Genomic DNA, 25,329 nt, shown 5'->3' on the forward strand with positions numbered 1-25,329 from the left:
TTATGATGTTTTGGAATCACAGAAAAATATGTAAGGTTTTGTTGTAGCTTTGTGAAATGCACCAATTTAATTTAGTACAGCTTTTTTTAACCCCCCTTAGAATTAGATATCCAGAAAAGAGCTGGTGAAAGAAAATTATTTAATACCTTTCATCATTTTAAAGAATGAGAACACTTTATTATGGGACACCCATACATATTCAAAATAAATAGAAATAAAACAAAGCATAAATGTTTGAACATCAATTGAAAAGTCTTGTACATCTTTATTAAGTTCAACAAATATAAAAAAAAACTTTTCTATAATGATTGTTTTCCTGCGACTGCTTATTTTCTTAAGCATACCTTACCTGCACTCCGTTTTGTTTTGTTGCTACTATAAATAAAGCTTGAAAGACTGATTTTTCTTTTCCGTCTCTTGTCTTGCAGAAGCTTCTGAATAAATACAGAGCAGTGGACCTTAAAATGGAAGAATATGAGTCTGATTATGTGTGTGATGCAAATTCTACCAAATACTGCCTTGCTAATCAAGAATCCATTTTGTCCCAACCGTCCGAGTCCAATCAGAAAACTGGGGCCACCAATAACTTATCATCGTTTAAGGCAGTATATATAGATGTATATATAGCGGTGCTCTGGGTAGGAGTTGAGGTTCACCTACCAGTATGGCAATGACTCAACATACAGCTAGAACTATAACGGACCGATTCAAATCGAACTCATTTTATGTTTGAGAAGGAAATGGATCTTATTTTAAATGAAAATCTAAAGTACTGCCTAAATAACATTTGTATTAACACCCATCTGCCTAAACCTGATCTATTTTACAAAGAAAAGTATCTGTTCTCATTCACCAAATATGCAAATCTACATTAGGAGACCGTAAAGTTTGAATAGAGTTCTATATGATCAGTGCAGCCATTGCCAAATTCAAACCAGCCTCAGTAATCTTTATGACCAGAAAATAACTAAATTTAACCAAAATCACAAAAAAAAATCCCAGTAGCTGTCTCCACTTTGTAATTTACTGATGGACTGTAATTCCCAGTTTTTCCAAATACACTGCCCACGTGTGACCAAAACCTTCCTTAAAACCATTAGCACTCTCCAAACAATCAAACCGCCCCACACCAACCCATCATATTTGTTTTCAAATTGATAACAGAACCAGAGACCCCATAGGGTGTGTAATTCAAAGTAGGGATCTAACAGTCCCAGATCAGATATGATGGAGAGTAATCCACTCTGCCACAGCTGCATGCACTATCTGTGAACCTTGTGGACCATCAGCAAATCACCATATTGTCGGCACAGTAGTGAACAAAATGCCTGGTTGAAGGGGGGGGTATATTTGAGGGTATAGCCAGACACTGTGGTAAATGAGTGCCCACTATGACAGGCTAGCATGTGCTAGACTTGAAAGCTTGTGATTAAAATAAGTGCTAGGGTGTACTCCCTTGGCACAAGCACATATTTCAACCTTTAAATCCCTTATAGGCACGAGTACCCAATTCTCAGAATTGGAAAAAAAGATAAAATGGTAAAGATGAGATGGTAATAATCACACACTTTGTTTTCAATTACGATTCTTTTTTTCCCCACGAGCTTATAGAACAATTTTATTTCTCTGTGAAACATTTGTAACAATTAACTCGGTGGGGGTGGAAAGATCATAATTGCAAGAATAGATGTGTCGAATTCAGCTAAACATGAACCCCGCAGATGTATTGATTTTCATATCTATGGTCTTGTTTTTGGCTGCCAAAAGGTTATCTGTAGGAAGAAGTACCACACACCAACATCCAACATCATGACGGCACCATTAGGCCATCAAGGAAATGACAGCTAGGTCACTCTTTTGGTTAAAAGGAAATCTTCATCAATTATTCAAACTTCTGGCAAGACACATCCCACATGTTTCTCTTACATTCCATTAATATTTCAGTCCATAGCCACCTCACATCCTATTCCTACCTCTTTCCCTTGTCACCACTGCCCCGGGAATATTCTATCTGGATAAATACCGCTGTGAAATTAAAGATCCTCTAAATGACCTTTAGTCAGTATTTAAAGGCATGCTTCTATAAATTCCAGAGAATGCCTTCAAGGTCAATATCCTTTATACGTATCAGCCAAACTTTAAAAGACAGTTACAACGCATCTATTAACTTTACTAGTACATATGTGAAATGCAAATAAACCACACTGCATCTGATGTTTAATTTTAGATGAGTTGATAATCCGCATTCTTTAAAAGTCTGAAAGAGAAGGGATTTAGAATCATTTTCCAGGTCAGGATGATTATAGTCAAGTTTTTAAAAACCTAGATGAAAATAAGTCTGCACCATTTTCTAAGTTAAATACATCCATTGATCCATCGACAAATGGAGGGGTCGAATACATAGCCATTGAAGATGCATCATTTTCATCAAATAATTCATAGAATAGAAAACACATTTCGATAATAAAATGTGAAAGAGTCTTAATTTAATTATAATATAATTCTAATTTGGGTTCCTATTACATCAATGAAAGTAAAATGACATCTTGATTAGTATTTTAATTAGTTGTCAACTTTTTTAGTTCTTGGATTTACACGGCACTCTTAGAACAGTTAGAATGATATGGGAAAATGCATACATCAGCTTTTTCTCAGCTTCTGGAGTCATTTCCTGCCTGGGTCTCTCTAAGGATGTATGAGCTTTATGTTGAAAAAAAAGCCACATTTGGGATAAGATCCAGACTTGGTTAGTGTTTGCCAATTCAACCAAAGTGAAGGGGATATGTTTACAATGCCTTGGAGAACATGTTGCCACAGAGGCTCAGCTCAAGGATCAAATGTTCTTTAACATGAGGCAGGATGACACGCAACAACTACCCAAGGCTCTAAACTTCGCCATCAGGCACAAGGGCCTAGCTGGACAATTTGACCTCTGTCACGCATGTTGTAGCACTTTCTTCTTTGCAGAAATGAACTCCTTTCACCAGTGCTACATACCTTAAACAACATAAAGCATTTCTAAAAAGATTCTGATTTGGTAAACTCCAGGAAAGTATAGAATGTTAATGGAATTTGAGAACACTAGGTCTCAGCAATTACAGAAATAAAGCTAATTTTATTTCCAGAAAATATGTCTTGGCAAGCTATGTTAATGTGTAGCACTCTCATTTTAGTAATACACATTATCAGTCTAGGCCTGCGCAAAGGTAAATTAGAGCCATAAAGTTAGTTCAAGCCGAAAAATTAAAGTTTGTTTAAAAGAGAAAATAAATGAACCTGAAGACCATGTTGAACCACAGAATAAACTGGAACTGAGAAAAACAGTCTGCAACCAAGGAAAAAATGTATACTGAAAATAAGTTTTGCAATAGGAAAAAAGATGACCAAATTACTATTCAGATGTAAGTTTTATTTTTTGAAGTTGCAGATTTTATGAAGTGCCAGATGCCATGAAATACCACAAGTTATGTTTGTAAGAATGTTGGATGAAGTTGTGGATTCCTACAAAACAGATGTGAAAGCAGAAGCTACATATGCATCCTCCTGAGCTGCCATGTTTATTACGTCCTTTTTTATTTACATGTCTTCTTTTCCAATTAAATTTCCTTCCTTCCTCCCTTCCTTCCTTGCAGTTTTATAATTTCAATTTGGTGGCAAGTGGTGCCCTAGTGGTTAGGGCATAGGGCTTTGAATCCTGAGGTTGTAAGTTCGATCCCCCACTCCCACAGACTGCCACTCTAGCTCCCTGAGCAAGACCCTCAACTCCACCGCTCCCCTGGTGCTGCACAATGGCAGCCCACTGCTCCCTGAGGGGATGGGTTAAATGCAGAGAAATAATTTCCCTCTGGGATTATTAGAGTATATAAAAAAATGGATATAAAACTACATCAAAACCATGTCCTAAAATAAAACAACCCAGTACTTGCTCTTTAAAAAAGGTCCATCTATCAGAGTTCTCACGAGGAATTTGTAGGGTGGGGGGTATGATTTTTTTTAAAGCCTGCGCTCAACTGTCAGGACAGTAGCGTGTTCACCTTCCTCCGTAAGCTGATGACAGTCAGTCTGCAGCGCAGGGTTCATGTTCTGACAGGGTCTACCTGATTTATATGTCCAAATTACCAAAGGTAAATGTGTTTAAAAAACTGTTTCAGCTGCCTTTACACTCATTTAAAAAAAAGGATATTGGCAAATTTCCACTGTAATTCTAAATAGTTCAGCATAACCAGTGTCTGTACTCAAATGCCATCCACAGGGAGCTCAGATGTCAGGTATGATTTACAGCATTACTGTGACTTTTTTAAGCATAATGGGCTGTTACACTTTGATACGTTGGTCAGAGCCCTGTTTATGTTACCCTTTAATTTTTCTCCACATTAATATACATGGATTTTTGGCAACTGGTGTTAAACCAGTGTACCTGGGGAAGTCCATTCATGAAGAAAGTCTTCTTTTTATGTGATATTTGTTGATTGACACATTGATAGTTTTTAATTCAACTTACTGTACATGTACATTGGTACATGCTATCTTTAACTTATTTCTAAGATGCTGGCTCAACTCATGTCTTTATAATTAATGAATTGTGTGGTGTAAGAAAGTGATAGCTCCAACTGATTTGCATTCCCAGCTGATTTTGTTCTGCAATGGCCACATTGTGAAGACAGTGCAGTGACAGAAATGAGGTGAAATACGGATAATACCTTGAGGGCAATCTGCATAAAAATGAGAGATAATAATAGAAGAGGTAAAATGGTGGTCTGAGATATGCAAAGTGTCTAGCCAAAGCTCATTTACTTAACTGTCATGTCTATATGCCTTTCCCTGCCTGCTGGATTATTATCCTGTAGCACGCTCTCTGTTTTTTTGAAAGTCTCTGCCATATAAATCCTAGCATTTCTCTTAAGTACCTAACATACTCCATTTCTTTCTTGCTTCATTTCATTTTTTTCTTTTTTCCTTTTTGTCTCCCAGCTGTCCTCTATCAGGCTTTTCTCCCTCCCTCCTCTTCATTGATTCTTCTAGGGTCAGCAATTGGAGCAAAGCACCAGCAATGGAAAGGCCATGAGATCAATTCCTGCAAAATTTCAGACGTTCAGTGTGCAGTCGTTCTAGGATAATTTGTCTGCAGGCTCACCCTGCTGAATACACAGATTTATTCTGCTTTGTAATTGGTGTCCATCTATGTCAAGTGTCACTGCTATAGCTGTAAGAGGCCAGTGCTGCCCAATAGTCTCATTAATTTGCATGTAAAAAGCACACGTATGTAGCCTTTACTGTCTAATGAATTGAAGCTTTGTACATTTTGTTTTCTTACTTGGGTGATTTATTTATTTTTTTCTTTTATAAAAAAAAGTGTTACTCATTAAACAGAAAAACCGAGAGAATAACAATTTCTCAAAATAAAGCAGAAACTGGATATCCTCTGGGGAAAGTACCTTGTTTTTACAAAAAAGCCTAATTTTTAAATTTCATTTTTGGAAGAAAACTTTTAGAGAGGTAAAAAGAATAAAATAAATAAAAAATATTACATAATATAAATTTTTCATGGTAAATAGTCACATATATTTTCACAAATAAATAAATGCAAAGCACTTACAAGATAAATATAGAAATAATAAGACATTAAAAAGTGTATATATATATATATAGAGAGAGAGAGAGAGAGAGAGAGAGAGAGNAGAGAGAGAGAGAGAGAGAGAGAGAGAGAGAGAGAGAGAGAGAGAGAGAGAGAGAGAGAGCATTTTTCCTGAATACCATTATATCTATTTCACAATTGAAATAGAATTATTTCTGAAATTCTGAAAAAATAAATCATAACCTCTCAAAGCCACAAGAACATAAAAAATAAGCAAATCAGATAATTAAATCGCAAAGAATATGACTTCAAAAATGTATTCATTTAGAAAGCAGCAGTTCATGTAAGCAGGAAATTTAAAGACTGACCAATACATACTGTAATGCCAGTATTTTATCAATAATCTCCTACTAAACATATTGAAATCACACATTTCCTAAAGACCTCCAAAAAACAGGTTTGAGCAGAAAGGTTATTCCAATTCTTTTTTGCCCTTAAAAAAATGTGGCATGAGAACTCGTGTCTCCGCACTAAGAAGATATTTGCAAATTGCTGCAGCTGCGCACGCTGTGCAGAACCAGCCCTGTTGAGCCAGCTTCAGCGAACAAACAGAGCATGTCTCTAGAGAGACAGAGGGGCCTCTGAGGCTGTCTGGCAAATCTCAGTCTGACCTCCCTGGAGAGAGAGGAACAGGGAAAGAGAGGGAGGGAGAGGCAAACTGGATTTATATCTTTGTTTTTAATCCCCCTTACACGCTCCACTGGCCATACAGTAGTACTTTGTGCAGCCTTCAAATGGAGCCAGAGGGGAAAAAACGACAACAAACAACAAAAACAGAGAGCTTGCATGACAAGAAAAGCACCCTTTTGTTTTTTCCCCATCTCATCAATGAAAACAATCCCCTGTGGCACTTAGGGCAAAGCAATAGCAGCTTCAGACAGCACAACTGTAATAATGTTGGACAAAGGTGTCATTCTGACACCAGTAAGTTATGCCATACTAATTTGAAATACTCCTTTTATTATTCTTTATTTTTTAAAATTTTTTTACAGACATTAGCCATATAAAATGTATTCTTTTTTATAGAGCTCAATGCCAATTAAAAGAGTAAAAGCATCCTCAAAATGTAACTGGCAAAAATAAACATTTTGATTTTGCATTCGCAAAAACCAAGACTTGTTCATCCTTCCAAAGTCAAAGAAAGGCAAACAGAAGTTACAAATTTTCCAGGGGTTTGCCAGTTGAGATGAATATTTTGGCTTTGTCTCAACAAAAGTCTCCACCATTTTACCTGCATCATGTTTGACTGACAGGGAGCTTCAGGGAGCTCCAAGACTTGTTTATCCTTCCAAACTCAAAGAAAAAGTCAAAAAAGTCAAAGAAAGGCAAACAGAAGTTACTAATTTTCCAGGGGTTGGCCAGTTGAGATGAATATTTTGGCTTTGTCTCAACAAAAGTCTCCACTATTTTCCCTGCATCATGTTTAACTGACAGGGAGCTTCATTTCGTGTACATTATCTTCAATAATGTAACAGGGTTAAAAGCCATATTCTTGTTTGTATAAAAAAAACTGTTAGACTGTGGCTAGACTTTTTTGTAATTACGTTATTTTGAGTCATAAAGGAACATTTTCATAGCTAATGCTCTACCAGGAATGTTAAATAAAATGAACTGAGTCCATTTGCTGGTAAGAGTTTGATTAAGGGTAAACAATTGATAGAACAATACATTTGCATACAGAGAAATATTTCTAAAGTGACAAAGACTTCACCATTTTAGTCCACAATTCTATTTCTTACTGTAGCTAAAATCTTTATTGCTTTAGAATATTACTGTTCTGGATGTAAGTGGTTATCCATGGTCATATCAAGTGATGTCACATTTAGGGTTGAAACAATATGTAATTAATCAATTATTGAAATGATTGTCAACTAATTTAGAAATCGCTTATTTTTTAACGGGAGTATAGAGACTCTAAAATGTGCCTTTAACTGATGGAGCATCCAACTTAAAGCAGTAATTATACTAAAATTGTAATGAACTATATTGTCATTTTGCAGGTACAATAAAAAAACCTTTGTCAATATAGTCTATCCAGAACTCCTAAAATGAAAAAGTTTTAGTTTCACCTGATTTAATTCTGTTAAAAGTCTTCTTTTGATATCTAAATATTAATCGATTAATTGAAAAAAATAATCAACAGATTAATCGATTCGAAAAATCATCAGCTCCAGCCCTAGTTGCATTGAAGGGATGTAATATCAGCTGCTGTAAAGACAAATGCCATACATGTTTTATATCATCACAAAATTACAGGAGAAAAAAAAAAATTAAAGCATGGGTTTACTTAAAATGCATGCTTGTATGTTTCAAGTCCAATGTGTCACAATAAACATATAAAGTAATGAGGATGTTTGGTGCTTTATTATCTAAACTTATTAGTACTCTCCAGAAAAAAATGTCTGTTAGAAAAATATTTTGGAAGACAATCCTGCAGCATCCAGAATGTCAGGGTCAAAAACTTACTAATAAAGTTTCCTTTATATCATAGTTTCCCTTTTTTTTCCTCCGTATTCTTATTTACATATAGACGTTTATTCAACTAAACAATAATGATTGCAATTGAACCATAGCTCAATACCCAAGATTTAATGAGTATGCAATAGAGATCTGAAAAACATATATAATATTCACGTTTTAATAAAATGCTGTGCTCATCTTTCTGGTCATACTGTTTTAAATGTTTTATAATGCTGTATGTTTTTCATTGCATTAGAACACCTTATGATTATATATGACGTTTAATACAATAACATCAATCTGTTAATAAATAAGTGAAAATCACCTTTATAACACATTTTATTTATACTTAGCCTTTATTTGTATATTAATATGCATTGTTACCCTTTAAAAAAATCTATAATATACTTAAGTTTTGAACTTGAATAAGATTCGACTTAAATTGGAATTAATTATAAGGGCAAAAAAATATCAAAAACTTTTCATGACGTATCCGTATCAACAAACAGAAAAACAAAAAAATAGCTTTCATTATATACCATTGAAGTTCCCAGGGATACAGCTTATATTTTAGACCCCTGGCCAAAACTATTCTTTTTATTTAAGCCATTAACAAGATTAAGATTACATAGATGTTAACTCAGTTGATTTACATTGGCTCTTTTGGTTTGCATCTCTTCTCTCTCTGTTCCAAACTCCTGCACAGCTTGAAGACGTTCCCTCTGTGTGAAGGCACTGATGCAAGAAGCAGCGCTTCCTGCATATCAAGGTGCTGACTAGCTCGGCTGTTTCCCCCAGAAGCAGGTAGCTGTTTCATTCAGGAACAACATCTTTGAACTACTTCAAGAAAACCAAAGAAAAGGATGCTACTGGTTCTTCACAGGGCTGCAAATGGGCTAGTGATATGTGCATGGAATTACAACCACTTTTCACCAAGGAAGGTTTCTCACACAACTGAGAGGAAAGCGGAACAGGCCCCAAGCCAACAGAGTGTCCAATGGTTTTCCCAACAGGCAGTCATTGTCCACTGCTCCATTTGCCTGTTATGTCTGCACCTCTAAGCCAATCTGGCTTACATGACAGTTGGACATGTTACATTCTCAAGAAAGGAGGGAAAAAAAAAATCAAATGATAGATTCATGAGTCAGAGCGAACACATGTCACATGCTAGTCTTTGTGTTTACAAGTATGCCAGTTTTTTTTTTTTTTTTTGCTGAAATGCCCATATGCTCATGAATGTGAGCTGAGAAGAAAGAAGCTGAAAAAGTAGAGAAAAAATAGACAAAATGGGAATGACAATGGAAAAAGCAGCGAAAGAAAACAAAAGGATGAGCTACAATACATCCCTCAACCTGAATAAAAAAAGATCGTCTTTAAGAATACCAAGACTAATTTAGGTTTAAACCAGAAACCAGGAGCAATCCTAAAAATATATCCTTTTACCACCACCTAATGGATTTAAAGTGTAGACTGCCTGAAACACATTTCCTCACTGCATGTATATACAGAAAAAAAAGAAAAGAAAAATGCTATACATTTGTTGAGGGTAAAAGTATGTGTTATAAAAAATTTCTTCATCAAGCAAGGCATTTTACATATCATTTTATATTTGCTAAACTGATTCTTGATGTTGACTAGCTTATTTCTAAGGATCCAAACTCATTTTAGTAAACATTTCAGTAAAATAATTTATTGGTTTAGTAGCACAGCGACTCCTCAGTTTTTCAAGAATATTTTAAGTATCCACATAGAAGCTTTTTTCCGTAAAAAATGTTTTTTCATTTTTTTTAGCAGGTTTATCTTATTATTTACATATCAAACTAATATTGTGTGGTTTTAAATTATCAACGTCAGTCCATATAGAATATAAAGACCAAGATATCTCTTTGCTATAAAATGACTTGAATTAGGAAATGGGAAATTATGAGAGGAAAGTACTTTTGGAACATCTTAAACTATTTGAATTGTGTAAGTAAATATTCCACAGCTACTTGTGAGCCCTTGAGATTTGAAAATAAAACTGAAATATAAAAAAAGAGAACATACAAGGATCAAATCTTTTAAATCTAGTTATTTATGCAGGTCTTCTTCACCATTTGAATCATCGTTTGTGTCTTTGCTGAAAATTTGAAATATTTGCTAACATAAAATGGGGTAAAGAGAGTAGAGACTAATTTCACTTTTAAAATTGACATGTACTGAATGGTAAATACCCTTAAAGGGATAGTAGTCTGAAATTTGTACAGTGCTTTTTTAATCACAAATTTGTAAGCAATTAATGTCACACTAAGATACAGCAGAGAAACCTTGTCATCCTTATTTAGTAGAAATCAAATTAGTTGGACCTGGAGGCTAAAGCGAATAGCTAGTCAGAAAGGGACCAAGGGGTAATGCAAAGCACTACTTCATGAACCTTTGCAATATTTTGCATTAGTTTGCAGCTGGAACCTGGCTTTATAGGGGAAATTCTATCTAGGAGGCAGTTTGAATGATATTCCTGAAAACAGAAAATGAAAAAAATAAATGAAATGATATAACCTTTGATTTATAGACCACAAAATTTAGTATCTGTCATCTCAAGGTTGATGCTTCTTCGGATGAGACGTTAAAGAGGGTGGTTCAGTTTTCTCTAGTTACATTGGGCAAAAAGTGCCTTCCCCCTTCACAACCTGTTCCCTCTTTGCCGTCAGCTCCTGCGCTTTTTCCTCACTTTCACTAAGACAAAAATCAGCTCTTTGCAAATATCTAGTGGCCAACTGTGAGCTTGTAATATATATATGAAGGGTAAAGATAAAACAAGGGGTAATCCTGAGCATAACTGATACATTTGATTTTGTTTTTTGTTTTTTCAGGCTGATAACCAATTGTTTTGACATTAAACTGATCCTTGAGGGATCAGTTTAATTTTGGGGGGTGGTTGTTGAAGCTGATATTGTGTTTTGTTTTTCCCTTCATTAACATCATAGAAATGTGTTCACTCCCAAACTAATACCCAGATAGGCATTGTAAATGAGGGTATATTAAATGCCTATATTTTTTTCTTCTCAAAAATGCTCACTTTATACATTCTGAATTCCTCATTTAGTTTATCTTGATACTTGAATTCAAAAAGAAACAAACCAATAAATACTAATTAGAATTCTAACAAAGAATATGACTTCTATTGAATCCATTTGGTGACTTTTGTTTTAGTATATTTGAAGTGCTGCCTTCCGGCTGGCTTATGTAGACAAAGTGCATAGAAAAAACAAGACTTAAAAAAAATTCAATTCTTTCTCGAAAAACCCAAAAAATCTTTTTGTGTTCTAAATTCCTGAGGTACAAAAATTTGATTTACTAAAAATATGATACCATGTGAGGTCCTCAGCCTTTTATAGTATACAGCACAAACAGATGCTTCCTGATGTTCACCCGAGGGAACTGCTCGCCTTGGCAGCTTTCAGCTGTTTGGCAGCTATTTGGCAAGTGATGTAATTGACTCTAGAGCAGCGGATAATTTTGCAGGAGGAGTCTGAGGATTGTCTATGGCTATAGAGAGTCAGCTAGACTGAAAATATTTTGCACAAGGATGAAAAAGTGTCACTTGATCACTTTTGCTGCTGCAATCAATACCAGTGATACATCCACCTGATAAATGAGACTGTAGCATGTAGTGAATGCGGCCATTTAATCTGTACCAGGAATGTGGAGGAATGAGGGTTTCATTTTTCATCTCAACACATTTTTGTTGTTAAATGAAAAGCCATTTCATATTCCATCCCTTTGGCAACTCCTCTTACAGGAAGCAGAGGTGAAATTGTAACTTAGTAGTCAAAGCGTATGAAAAAATATGTTTCTACCAGTCATATTCACAACTCATCACCCCATTCACATCCTGCCCCACCCACATCTCAAAGAAATTTTGCAGGATGTTGAAAACGTGTTCCTTGTGGAATTAACAATCATGGATCCTTCTTACTTTAGCACAATACAAAATATGCAAAACTCTCATCTCCCCTGCTTTGTACCCTCTATCTCCCTCAAGCCTTTCCCTTACTTAGCCCCCTCCATCTGTTTTTTCCTCTCACCTCGCAGCCCCCTCTCTTGCTTCTACTGCTTTGTTATGCTTCCCGCATTCGAGTCCTTCATTCGCCACCCTCTTTAACTTTGCTGTTTTTCAAAGGGTTTCTCTTCCTTCTTTCCCTTGTCTATTCCCTTTCCACTTGTCCTCTGATACCCCATTCTCTTCCCCATATCCATTTTACTTCCCCCCCAGCACCTAACACCCCCCCCAGCCTCACACTCTATATCTCCCTGCAGTGTAAAGCTGCACCTGCAACATTCTGCTAAATAGGATATGTGGCCTTGATTTATCAGATTCCTCAAGACAAGAGGGTGAAAGCTAACTTCACTCATGCATTGACACCTTACAAGCAAAGTTTTTTTTCTCTCATAAAAATACCATCTTTGGTCAGAGTACATAGTGCAGGACTTAAATTTCCACTCTAGCAGAACCAAAGCCAAGTCTAATCTGTCAGATAAAGCCCTGTACTCAAAGGTACTTTTAAAATTGTAGAAATAAGGAAGAAAACTCCTCTGGAGGTAAGATTCATATCACATCCATGCATAAGGTAAAGATAAAGATGAAAGGGGTGAAATCACAGCATATCCCCTGATACCAGCCTGCTCTAATGCATATGATTAATATTAAGCCAGTGGAGTATCCACTATCTACGAGGATAAAGAATGAAATGTATATTATGTGATTAATCCCAGAGATTAAGCTGTAACTAGGCCTGCCAGATATGATAGGGTTCCTTTATACAGACGTGAGGGTATAAGAAGTGGCTACTACATTGAAACACTCCATTTAGTGCCATACAGGCCCAAGAGCTCTTCTCAAACACTCATGAGTTCAACACATACCCTTTAAATACTGCACTCACTCGTACAGCACTAGTGACCAAAATTCTGGACTTACGTGTTCTGAAACGGTGGTGTGGGCGTGTGGCTGGACCCCTCCCTGGACGCCCCTGATTCCAGCGTGATGTGGGCTTCAGTGGGACTGCTGGCTGGGAGGTCGTTGTTGGGGGTACCTTGGCGGTGCCCTTAGAAATAGCTGTTGTGGTCGTGGATGTCGTGGTGGTGACGGTAGGAGAAGTCTGTCCAGGATTTGAATTGGCAGCTCCATTGCGTCCGTTGGATGTGCTGCTTCCTTTCCTAACATTACTGCGGGGCGTGACCTCCTTACCACTGGGTGCAGGGGTAAGACGGGTGGCACGGGTGGCGGAGGTGGTTACTGTAGTCCCACTTATACGGGTGCCAACTCGGTTGTGCAGGTGAGGGGCTCTATTTCCGTCCCCGTTGGGGTTGCTGCCATTTGCTGAGTGGTTTGCTGGTGGACCAGATCGAGTTCTTGGAGCTGGGGCAGTACCATCTCCTGCAAGAGGTGTGGTCATTGAAATCATTGCTGTAGTAGACGGAGCTAAAGAAGTCGTAGCCGTGGAAATGTCAGGCCCCTTGGGCATGGCGCTGGGCTTTGAGAGAAATATGGGGTCCTGGCCATTGATACTCTTTGGATCAACCAGATCCGTAGGGACATAATCTTGCACAGAGCCAACCACAATCCATTTGAGCAGCATGAGACTGAGTCCCAATCCTACAAATCCCATCACCAGGGGTACAGCACACAGCCAGGTCTGCTGGCGAGGCCACACAGCACACGGGCCACATCGGAGAGGGCCCGGGGCTCGAGGGGACGCTGGTTCAGCCCCTGGCTCCTCCAGCGTCATGGCTACCAGAGTGCTTGTACCAGAGCGCTCACTCATCCTGCTGCAGCTTTTTTTCCCCTTCTTCTATCTCAGACTATTTGGGAGGTCAAACAGGTGGCCTGATAATAAACAGGCATATGTAAAGATACGGTGCAGAAGGGATGCTGCACATTTTAAGTGAGTACAGCTAGAATGACTACATGCACAGATCTAAAACCAAGCAGACACCATCCACTCACAGTCACGTTTTAATTAAAAGCTGGCACTGCATTCAAATGCATTCAAAAAGCAGCATAACCTACACTCCCTCTGGCGGACAAAAAAAAACAAACACATTCACTCACACAGAGACGCTCACACACAAGAGCACGAATGCATGATATCCCAACTTCCCATGAGCATACAGGTTATGGACAGGTGAGTCAAGCAGGAGAAATAGGGCTGCAGGAGGGGAAACAGCGCTTCACTTGAGTTCTGCGTAAATTGAGCGATGAAAAATCCGAGGATGTTTCACTCCAGTGTTAAAAAGGTGCCCCAAGTATACACATATATTTATATCGATCCCACAGATTGGAGCCGTAAATCCACCAGGATGGGAGCGCACTAAATCCAGCAGCAAGCCAGGACTCCTATGCAGCCTTATAGTGGATGATTATCAGCCGCACGGGGAGGGGGGGTCCTTAAAAATGTAAACCACCGCTCCTGGATGTCACGTCAGTTCATTTCACTCGGAAATATTTAAATATATACAGAAGGAATTCGCTTGCAGTGTCTTTGCAGGGCTGCTCCAACTTTTCATCTAAATGCGCCCTCAGGGTTGGAGCGCTCGTTTCAGATGACGGTGTAACAATAATCCAAGAGCCACGACTGAAAGCAGGCAGCTGAGGGAAAAAAGGATCTGAAGCGATCTGCCAATAAGACTGAAGAAGGGGTGATGTTTGTTGATCCAGCTGATCCAGGTCCTGTCTCCAGGCGCTGGCCACCCCCCCCTGATCGGATTATTCCCTCTCCAGATTCAGGGAAGGGGGGGTGGGGGAGAAATAACATAAAAATTGTTCAAAAAGATGATTCTGCGAGTATCCTACCCTGTTCTGCATTCCCACGGAGGTGCGAACAGCAGAAGGGGTGACGGAGAGAAGAGGAGCAGGGTGGGTGAGAGAAAAAGAGAGGGAGGGAGGGGGCAGCTGCTCTGAAAAATGATGCGGCGGCTGCTGTCGGAGGCTGCAGACTGAGGAGAGGAGGAGAGGATGGAGAGACAGGGGAGCAAGAAGGAGAGGGAGGGGAGGCTGCGGTGAGTGTTCAGGGCTCCTTTCTCATCCGGTCCCCTAAAGATACTCTAAAGTGACAAATAGTGACTGACCCCTCCTGAAACTCATCCACACCTCCTAAAAAAAATAAGATTGAATTAGGAACATATTCTTCCTGATAGGATCAAGAAAGGTGGAGGGAAAAGAAACAAGATCAAGCTCTGCAGCTGATGCAGATATGGAGGCTGAGCAGAGTGGAGGGAGGAGGCGGCAGCATCAGCATCAACAGCAGCAGAAACAGGAGAGGCGCTTCCATAGATGTGGACACACCCCAGGGAGAACTGAGATCCAGGGATGGGAAGAGAAAGAAGCAGGAAGAGAGGAAAAAACAAAACACCGCCTGGTGTCTCCTGTAGTCAGCACACACACTGGCAAACAAGCCAAACACCAGGGTTTTATAATTTACGGGCGAGCTTCAGCACCATACCTCAACTTGATACTTCCATGGGCAGCACTAGATAAATGCCTTATTTTACAGTTCAGAAGGGAGTAAGGCTTTAGGCTTAAAGCCTGGCAGGGTTTTTGTATTTATAGGACGTTCCTGGGCATAAGGTAAAAACAATGTTACAGGAAAAACAGCAGCCGGTAGCAAAAACAGTAATTCTTTATGAAAAAAAGAAAAAATGTGTCTAATTTCTTTATGTCTCGGTTGCTTTGATGACATATGGCTGCATGCAGAACAAGAACTTATTCATTAACAAGTAAAAGGCACCAGCAGTGAATGGAATGAGTATTTTTACTCTTAAAATATGATAATTTGACAATATGCACTTGAAATGAGACAATGTAATTGTTATTTTCTTGTTGTAAAAGCAAATTGTCTTGTTCTATTGGCAAAGTGTCTCATTTACCTTCTTAATTCAAGAAATAATGCACTTGTTTTAAGAAAAAATGATGTGAGATTAAAATTTTTTGAAGTACAGAACAGCACTTCAAAGTTCCTTTCCTATCGACTATAGACACTAGTGTTGACACCTTGAGAGGTTTAGAGAGCGAGGAACAACAATTTGCACAATTTTCTGCAGGGACTGAAAACTCAAAAAATCCAACAGATACCCAACAGCAAATAACTCTAGATACAAAAAACACAAAAAATTACCTGATAAAGAAAAAAATAAAAATAGTGAATGAAGAATAAAGAAATGATCAAACTGCAAAGTAAATCAAAATCCATACAACTTAAGATCACAACACTAAGATGTTGCTGACGCACCAGAACCAGCCTCATCCCCTACTTGCTCTTCATATTTGGTCATAGCTCAAAACAACCAGGTTCTAAGATTTATAAACCCAACAACAATTACAAGAATAAGAATAACTCTTCTTAGATATCCTATAAAATCTGTTTGGTTAGGGGAAAAATATCCAGCTGGTCCTTAACACCTACATCATGGCACCGCACCTTTTTTCAGTAGATATTTCAGACAATTAAGCAGCCTGTGACATTCTGACTTACAGTACAGCATCCAGTTTAGAGTGATTCTCATTGTCATAAATTTGCCCCTGTTATTAGGATTAGATCACTTAAGAAAGTTGGTAGAGGTTAAAAGGATTTTATTTTAAAAAGTCTCCCCAAAGGTAAACTCTAAAGACCTCCTAATATTTTAAGACTGTTTTACAACAATAAAATTATTTAATAGAATGATGACTCAATAAACCCAATGTATACATTTATCAATCTTATGTGCTTCTTGAATCAGTATGCCTTTACAGGGAATTAGTAACACCAACCAAAGTAAAATTAGTAAATCTACCACCTAGTACTGAGGAGTTCTAGGAGCAGCTTTTGGATATCAAGGAACAGACAGATGTTCATACTGCAGATGGAAAGATTTGTGGCAGATGACTGAGTTTTTGGGTGAAGGATTTGATCATCGATGGACTTTCCTCCTCCGAATATTACAAAAACCATACATTTTGGAGACGTCATCCGCACTAAATTAAAATTAAGATTTTTTCCAAATAGACCATTGGCAAATCATCTTATTTACCTCCTTAAATTAAGATGAAATTTGTTTTATGAAATTCTAGATTTTTTCCAAATAGACCATTATAAATAAAAAGTCAGTCTATTGGCCCATAGTCGCTGAGAAGATTAATAGGCAGAGCTAAAAGATTTATGAAGGTTAGAAGTAAGTAGCAATAATGGATTGATTGACGTTATTGATCTCACAGTGAAGAAATGTACTCGTTACATCAGCTCAAAGCTCAAATAGATAAAGAACAATGAATTTGCCAATGTACTGTAAGAAAAAGGTGAATGGGATATATATACAGTGCATCCACATATGACAGCTTTTTTTTTAAATCTTTTTTTTTATAGTATGATCATTATACAGGGTTATTGCACAGGGTGTATATAGGTATTTATATAGATGATATCTATCTATATCTCTGTACATCTATATCTCTATATCTATATATAGTTATTGCACAGGGCATCAAAAAGTAATTTGCACATTATACATTGCACAAGTTATTGCCATTGTTGTGTCATCCATGCATCATACGTTAGTGGTAAGAAGCAATTGTGCATCACAACATTCTTGCTTTAAACCATTAAAATTATGTTTCAAAATAACCAATGACATTAACTTACTATTCCCAATCCCTTCACTTTTACTGATAGGTAAAGTTTAACATCAAAGTTTCCTGGTTTCAGTTGTAACTCTTATAACAGTCAATTTTTATCAAGGTGTGTCTGAAGAAGTATTTAGGAAACATCAAAATATCACTATATAAAAAAAATTGTCCTGATTTCAACCCATTCATTAGCAGGGAAATCAGAAATAGGCAGAAGATTTTTTTTTTTTGTGCATTTTTGCTTAAAGCTAGTCATATTATTAAAGCAGCTTTGTCTTCTCTCCTGCACATGAATATTCTGTATGTCAAAAAACACAGACCCTTCCTCAAATATCCCTTACAAGAATGAAATGATTATGTTGCCTAAAGCAAAATAAAATAAAAAATGTAGATAAATTTAAACTCACATTCTCGAAATTACACCACAATTATGCCATCTTAAATGCATTTCTCTCAGAACAAGAATTTGCATATACCCTAAGGTCGGTTTCTCAATTGATTTATAAAAATAACAGGAAATGACTAACACTTTTGAATTTATTTGACATGTTCATGCTTATTCATGTTTTTACCCATACCACATTTTTCATTAGGGGTTTTGCTAATGTGCATAAAAAAAGTCTTGACTGCATTGTTTACTGCTTCAGGACTATAGAGGTAATGTCCCGGTCTGATGATTCCTTTGAACTTGGCAGGCTGTCGACAGACATTCCCTCCTAGGAATTTTCTTTACTGCGCGGTTTACCCTACCGAAGCATCTGAAGATTCTAAGGAAAGGAAAACAAGTTTTGAAATATTGGCTTTAGTTGTGTGGCACAATGTGTTCACTTTCCCGTTTTGAAGAGTGAATAAAATGTTTCCTTTAAGTTTCGATCTTTGAAATACAGTAAATACATTTAAGTTTCTTTGTTTTATCTTTAATTATTATTCATTTATTTTAATTACTTAACTAGATTTGTTCCATCAAGATCAAAATATCTATTTTTTAAGAGACCTTTGCAAGAGTGGTACATACATTAAAAATTAAAAACAAGAAAATTAGACAAGGAATTCAATACAAAAGCAGCAAAAATGTTTACCCTAAAATACAAACATTGCATTCAGGTAATTTAGATATGAGTGCATTTATCGTGGCCCTGTTAAAATAAACAAAACCAGAGTCTGGAGTTGGAGCCCTACTGCAAATTTTGAATGTCAGCTGAAGCTGAAAAAACAAAAGCCGTCTTTCTCCTTTCTGTTCTGACATGAGGAACAATGAAACTTAAACATTTCAGACAGTGTAGGCAATGTTATTCAAAACAGGAAAAGATGATAAGAAAGGTGCTGTCACTTTAAGAATAGCCTTGTAAATCAACACATAGCAATGGCCGTGCTGGCACTCCAACATAAGACAGTCATAATCTTGTGCCCTACGGTTTGTGACATAACTCAAAGCACCATGATAAATACTATATAGCATGTAAAGGGTTGAGCAGAGGTAATGCTATGGTGGATAGTGTGAATCAGTCATGTGTGCAAAATAAAAGATGCCACTTTCATGCTTAAACCATGCACACTATTAAAAGGAAAAATCAATATCTTTACCTTTTAAATAAAAAGATGTGGAATTTGACCCTTAGATTATTAAAATTATTTTTTGATTCCATAATCCTGATTTTTTTTAACTGAACTAAGAAATTTGTTGTTTTTTAAAAAATATATGAAAAGTGTGGCGTGCTTTCATATTAAGCTATTTTCTGCCAGGATTTTAGCCTGTAGAACCCTTTCTTATTTTAGTTTTAGTTTAAATCCATTTAGTGCATGTCACAATTACCTTTAAACATTTTAAAGTCTGGCATATGATTTTAAGGATTTGAAAGTGGATTTGGCTTTAGATTAATGCTTCTTTTATAATTTGTCAAAATGTCCTCTTAACCATGAAGCAATTTATATAAAGTTCATTAGTATTACTGTTGAGATCTGGCAGGTGTAGCTTAGGTTCTGTTTTTATCCAAGGTAATGTCATTGTGAAGGCATTACCCATCAAACAAAGAAACCTGCCTGTGATTGGCTACTTTGCAGGAAATGCCACATCTTGATTTGTAACAAGTTGGCAAGGTAACAAGCAAAACCTCTCTTGTTAAGCTTGAGCCAGCAGAAACAATCAGGCTACTTGAATAGAACTTTTTTTTATAGGTGTCATATAACCCTTTTTAACAGGCACTTACAGCCAATAAGAATCAAGTATTAGAAAAGAAATAGAATAGAAAAAAATCCCTTTATCGTCCCACAATGGAGAAATTCTGATATTTACAGCAACAAAAAAAGATTATATATATATATATATATCACAAATATGGACCTTAGAGAAATTATAAAATAATAACATAATAGTGGAGAGTTAAAAGATAAACAATAAAAATACTGTAATATAAAGTTTTTTAAACATATAAAAATTGTGCACCTGGAGAATGACCAATATACAGATATGGACATTTTTACAGTAATGGATATTTGAAAATAGCAGCAAAATCAGAGATGATCAAAATTACAGCTTCACGTTATTTTACTGACCAAGATAGAAACTGTACAAAAGCAGCATGAATGTAACAGCCTATTGAGGTTGTTGTGATGTCATAAAGTCTTACAGCTGCTGGGAGGAAGGATCTGTGATAACGCTCCCTGGTGCATTTAGGGTGCAGCAGTCTGTCACTGAAGGAGCTCTCCATCCTGCAAGAGCTTCATGCATGGAATGGGAGACATTATCCAACAGAGATGTTAATTTAGTTAGGATCCTTTTGTTTACCACCTCCATACAATGTAAAAGTATTCACCCACACCATATAATACTTAATAACTTTGCTTAAAAACTTCATACTCTTGTAGAGAAGGGTTAAGCTTTAAGTTACTTTGCTAGTAGGAATAAAAGTACAGCCTCAAGAGGTGGGATTCCCTTCAAAATAACAACAGGCAAGTTGCTTTGTCCGGTGGGTAAAGCCTTCACAGTGACAAAAGTTGACAGGAGCAAGCAGTAACAGTGCCCCATGCAAGTAGGAGGGAGGCTGCAGGTGAGGAGAACCACACAAGCACAGAGAAGAAACAAGCACTCATGCGAGTAAGCAGTGAAATAAAGCTGCTTGTTGGAGTATTTATTACGTGTGTGTGCACATTTGGCAGAATTCCGACGCCATACAACAGACCCAATATGAAAATGATCTGCATATCTATCAAACGATTTGTGTTTTGTGAGAAAGGATAGATGTATGACCTGCACTACTAATAAATGTCCTGTTGTGATGAATTGAAATGTCTTCCCTATAAATCTGAGGTATATTTACTGTTGCTGGTTATATGTGCACATTTTTTTATTAGAAATCTGAATGAATATATACATATTTTCTTTTTGATAATAGATTCGCCCTTAAACTACTATTCCACAGTGAAAGTGTAGAATGAAGAAACTCCCGTTTTCTTTTTGTTTATTTTTAAATAAGAAATAATCAAAAAAACTGTCTTTTTTTGTGGCATTTTTATGCTGAAGTTCTTCGCAAATGGGGCAAAATTGGTGGCAGAGTGGCGGTTCTACATATTAATACATCAGGTAGTTTCTGAAAGTAACAAGGTTCTTTAAAATTACTCTGGAAATTAGGCAGAAATGTACTAATATCAAATGTAATTTTTATTTTGGAATACTTAAACACTTTTAAATTCATGTACTTTTGAGTATTTTAAGATGGGGATTTTAACAACTTTTTGAAAAGAACCGCCCTCTCCACTTAAAAAAAAAAAAAAACCCAAGAGGGAACGCCTATTAAACACGTGAAGGAGCGTGCGAGAGCATGCACGAGCCCATTTCTCCTCGTGCGCGCTCCGTTTAAAAGTTGCTGTTTGCATCTCTCAGACAAGCTTACTTCCAAATAAAGGTTTGCCATTTTTCCACTATTAGACTCAACACCGGCAAGTGAAAATGAGGACGAGCATATCACCAGAATGATACCATGATGGTTCATAAGGAAACACTACAGTTATTATAAGTTTGGAATCGTTTTATATATATGTAAGTTATGATACCTCAGTCAATACATGCTAGAGCAGAGGAACAAACGTGTCCTTGGATCATTCATTAGATTATCCCCCTTTTCAGGGCTTTTACATTGTCAACAGATGAGCTTGAGATCTCTGGAGCTTCCCCAGAATTACCCTTGGGCCTTGTGGCTGCATCTCTGATTCACCCTCTCCTTGCATGAGCTATCAGTTTAATTTAATATTTATGTCTGTTCAAGTTTGCCATACTGTATTTTCTCCATTTGGATGCTCAAAACCTGTTTTCTAGCCCATCCTTACTTTAAACCTCTCCTGAAATGTATCCCTGATCCTTCTGCTGTGATGTTTGGTCAAAAGATTACAAACAGCAAAAATTTTGTTGACTTAAAAAAATAATAATTAGATAAAAAAAAAAATACTATTTACTACTATTTCAATTAGTTAATCTGATAAATGAAAATGTTTCTAAAGCATTGTATGCTGCAATATTCATTCAATATCTGCTTCATTTCGAATCCCTGCATTAATACAACCAGTGATCTGGTCATGTGCCTTTAATGCCCCTCATTCCTTAGTAAGGAGTGAGCAATACACGGACACTGTCTGGGGGGAGCCATTAAGGTCACTAGCTTTGAAAAATGTTCACCAGCGTCTGTTAAAGTTCATCTTGCTGCTATTCCACTTATCCTAGTCCAGAAGAGTTGTCAGTAGAGGGAGATATCATTTCATCTGTTCCAATCCCCAGGGTATCTCCCCATGCAGGAATATTTATGGCTTTATGAACTGCTGGTCAGCGGCAGAAAAGGGCACAGAAAGTTATTGGGCCAACACACAAATTCCAAATACACCTCCTGCTCCACCTTCTTTTTAGTTCCAGCTCACCTTTTTTCCTTTTCACTCCTTTCTGTCAACTCTCTAACATTCCGTCAAGTGTAGCAGCTTCCACAACTATTTTTACCAAAGTGTTGAAAGCCTTGAAATAAATGTAGATTTTTGGCAAAGAGTATCGTTAAAAGGTTGTTTTTCTGTGTAAATGGGTTTCACAACAAAAGAAAAGTTCTGGGACACAAAACCTCACTAGACATTATTATGATGGTATCATGAGGGCTTTATATGTATATAAATACAACATTGTAGTTTAGTAAGATAATAATCATACTTAATCAAATGACTACTGAATAATTGTTGGCTAAAATCTAATTTATTGTTAAAGATAATGTAATTAGACAGTTATGTACAAATTCAAAGTGAACTAAGGTAGAACTAAGTAGCAACACAAAAAAATTAAATGTATGTGCAGAATGACAACTTTTTGATCTACTTTTTTTAATCACCATATATTATAAATACACAACTACATACATACGAGGGGCGTTCAATAAGTAATGCCCATGACCCACTTCCAGATGTTTGATCGAGCTGAAATTTTGCATGTGACATTATTTAAATCTCTATAGATTAGGTAGCAAATTACAGCTATAAACTATTTGTGGTTTCTGACTTTCAGGTCTTTGAACTGAGTAAAGTCTGAAATGGAGACTGTTGAATGTTGAGCAGTGATCCGGTTTTTCTATTGGAAAAGGACTCACACCACGGGAGACTTTTGATTAAATTAAAGTAACTTAAGGTGATGATGTGAGCCATATGACCTTGCAAAATGTTTTACAAGGTTATATTATGGGACATTATCACTATCAGTTACTGTCATTTGATCAAACGTCTCCCTTTGTGTGCGTCCTTTCAAATGCAAAAACTCCAATTTGACTAAATAAATCAGAAATCACAATTAGTTCAGAGCTGTAATTTGCTATTTAATCTATAGAGATGTAAAATACTTTGCATGCAATATTTCAGCTTGATCAAACATCTGGAAGTGGGCCAGGGGCATTACTTATTGAATGCCCCTCATATACAGTATGTAATAAATTTGCATTACCTGTTGGTAATGCAAATATATTATATATACCTCAAGTGACAATACTTACTGTTAAATATATTTTCACCTGATCTTGTAATTGCTCTATTAACTTGTGCTAAGTGGTGTAACGAGACATTTTACTCAAGTATCTAGGAGTAGTAATATTCACAAAAACATTACCAGTTGCTTCATCACATAACTTCTAGAGCTAGACAAGTGAAAGGAAGCAGCACCATCTACTAATCTGGCTCAGGTAAAAAACACTGACTTAGGAGGGTCCATGGCAGAGGTCGAAAAGGAAACATTTAAGGTGTGAAAGAGAGGTCTGGGGTCAAAGGAGGGCAGGATGTCAATTTAACAACAGACAGGCTAGAACCATCCAGAGCAAACCTCTAGCCTACAGACTCAGACTTGGAGCCGTAGGGTGACGGCTAATTTGGCAGCAACAGCCTTGGTAGAAAACAAACACAGCTTGCTACTCCTCTGGTAGAAATAGCACAACTATTTACTAGTTTATGAATATAAATTAGTATATAATACTTTAAGTTTACCTGATTTTTCAAATAAATCCTCCATCACTGTTAGAAGAAATTGTCTACTAAATTCTTAAAGGTAAAGCTATAACCCGTCACTGCCTGGGTTGTCAAATAAGTTTCCACCTGAAAAATGTGAAACTCCACCACATCAATATAAAAACAGCATGAAATTCCTCTGAAACTTCTGTTAAATCCATTAACCTATGAAACACCTCATTCAGAATGCAGAGCCAAGAGATTATCATAATAACAATTAGCTTTGGATCATTATCTGAGACAACAGCAATGTACGATTCAAGCTCTAGATCAGTTCCCTTTTTTTAAAACATTTTTTTAATTTTGTCTCAACTCAATATTATTGAGATATGATATTGAGGTAAGTACTGGACGCATGTGCTGGATATGGAAGGGTTGGGGGTGACAATGGGAGGTTCTTAGTATCAATTGGTCCATGTCTGGCTTACACATCAGACAATTTTCTCTCTCTAACCCCTGGGGAAATGCTGTAAGTACAGCTGTTGAGAGCAGCACACATTAGTATTTCACTGAACAACCAAGGTTTAGGTTTTTTTGTTTTTTTTTAAATAAGGGAACAAAATAAAAAGTCCTTCTTAAAAGGCTCCAAGCACAAGAGACGTCATGGAGTTGTCCAACTTCTCCCAAGCTTGTCTGACCTGCTTTACCTACTTTAAAAGCCACTCAGGGTCCTTAGGAAGCCTAAATAAACTGACACCATCCTTATGGGGGTTAGAGCAACAAGATGTGACAATGCAAAGGCTTAGCTGTATCTTAATCCGTTAAAACTTCAGCAGCTTTCCATGACAAAACCTTTGTTCCAATTATCAGTAATATTAGAGTGATAATAATACATTGTATTAAAATGGTCTTTCAGAACACCAGAGGAGACTGTAAAACAACCAACAAAATACACATTAAAAACTGTAATCATCGGCGGTATGCAGTTTTGTAGAGGTGAACTTTTAGTATAGAAGAAGTCTGAGCATTTCTGCTTAGACTGCTGCCACCGCAACCCGAACCCGGGTAAAGCAGAAGAGGATGGATGGATGGATGGATGGATGGATGGATGGATGGATGGATGGATGGATGGATGGATGGA

At 37.0% G+C, this 25,329-nt stretch overlaps 1 protein-coding gene across 1 annotated transcript in view; it reads right to left on the reverse strand.

Moving 5' to 3' along the window:
• The window catches only part of LOC107098975 (pro-neuregulin-3, membrane-bound isoform-like), a 30,631-nt gene extending 16,336 nt beyond the window's left edge, over positions 1-14,295 (reverse strand). Inside the window, exon 1 of the mRNA XM_015396891.1 lies at positions 13,056-14,295. Within this exon, the coding sequence (XP_015252377.1) occupies positions 13,056-13,902 (847 nt within the window). The 5' untranslated portion in view covers positions 13,903-14,295. The remainder of the gene's footprint in view (positions 1-13,055) is intronic.
• Between the last annotated feature and the right edge of the window lie 11,034 nt (positions 14,296-25,329).

The sequence above is a fragment of the Cyprinodon variegatus genome, unplaced genomic scaffold (assembly GCF_000732505.1).
Source record: "Cyprinodon variegatus isolate N-32 unplaced genomic scaffold, C_variegatus-1.0 Scaffold828, whole genome shotgun sequence".
NCBI classification, from domain to species: Eukaryota; Metazoa; Chordata; class Actinopteri; order Cyprinodontiformes; family Cyprinodontidae; genus Cyprinodon; species Cyprinodon variegatus.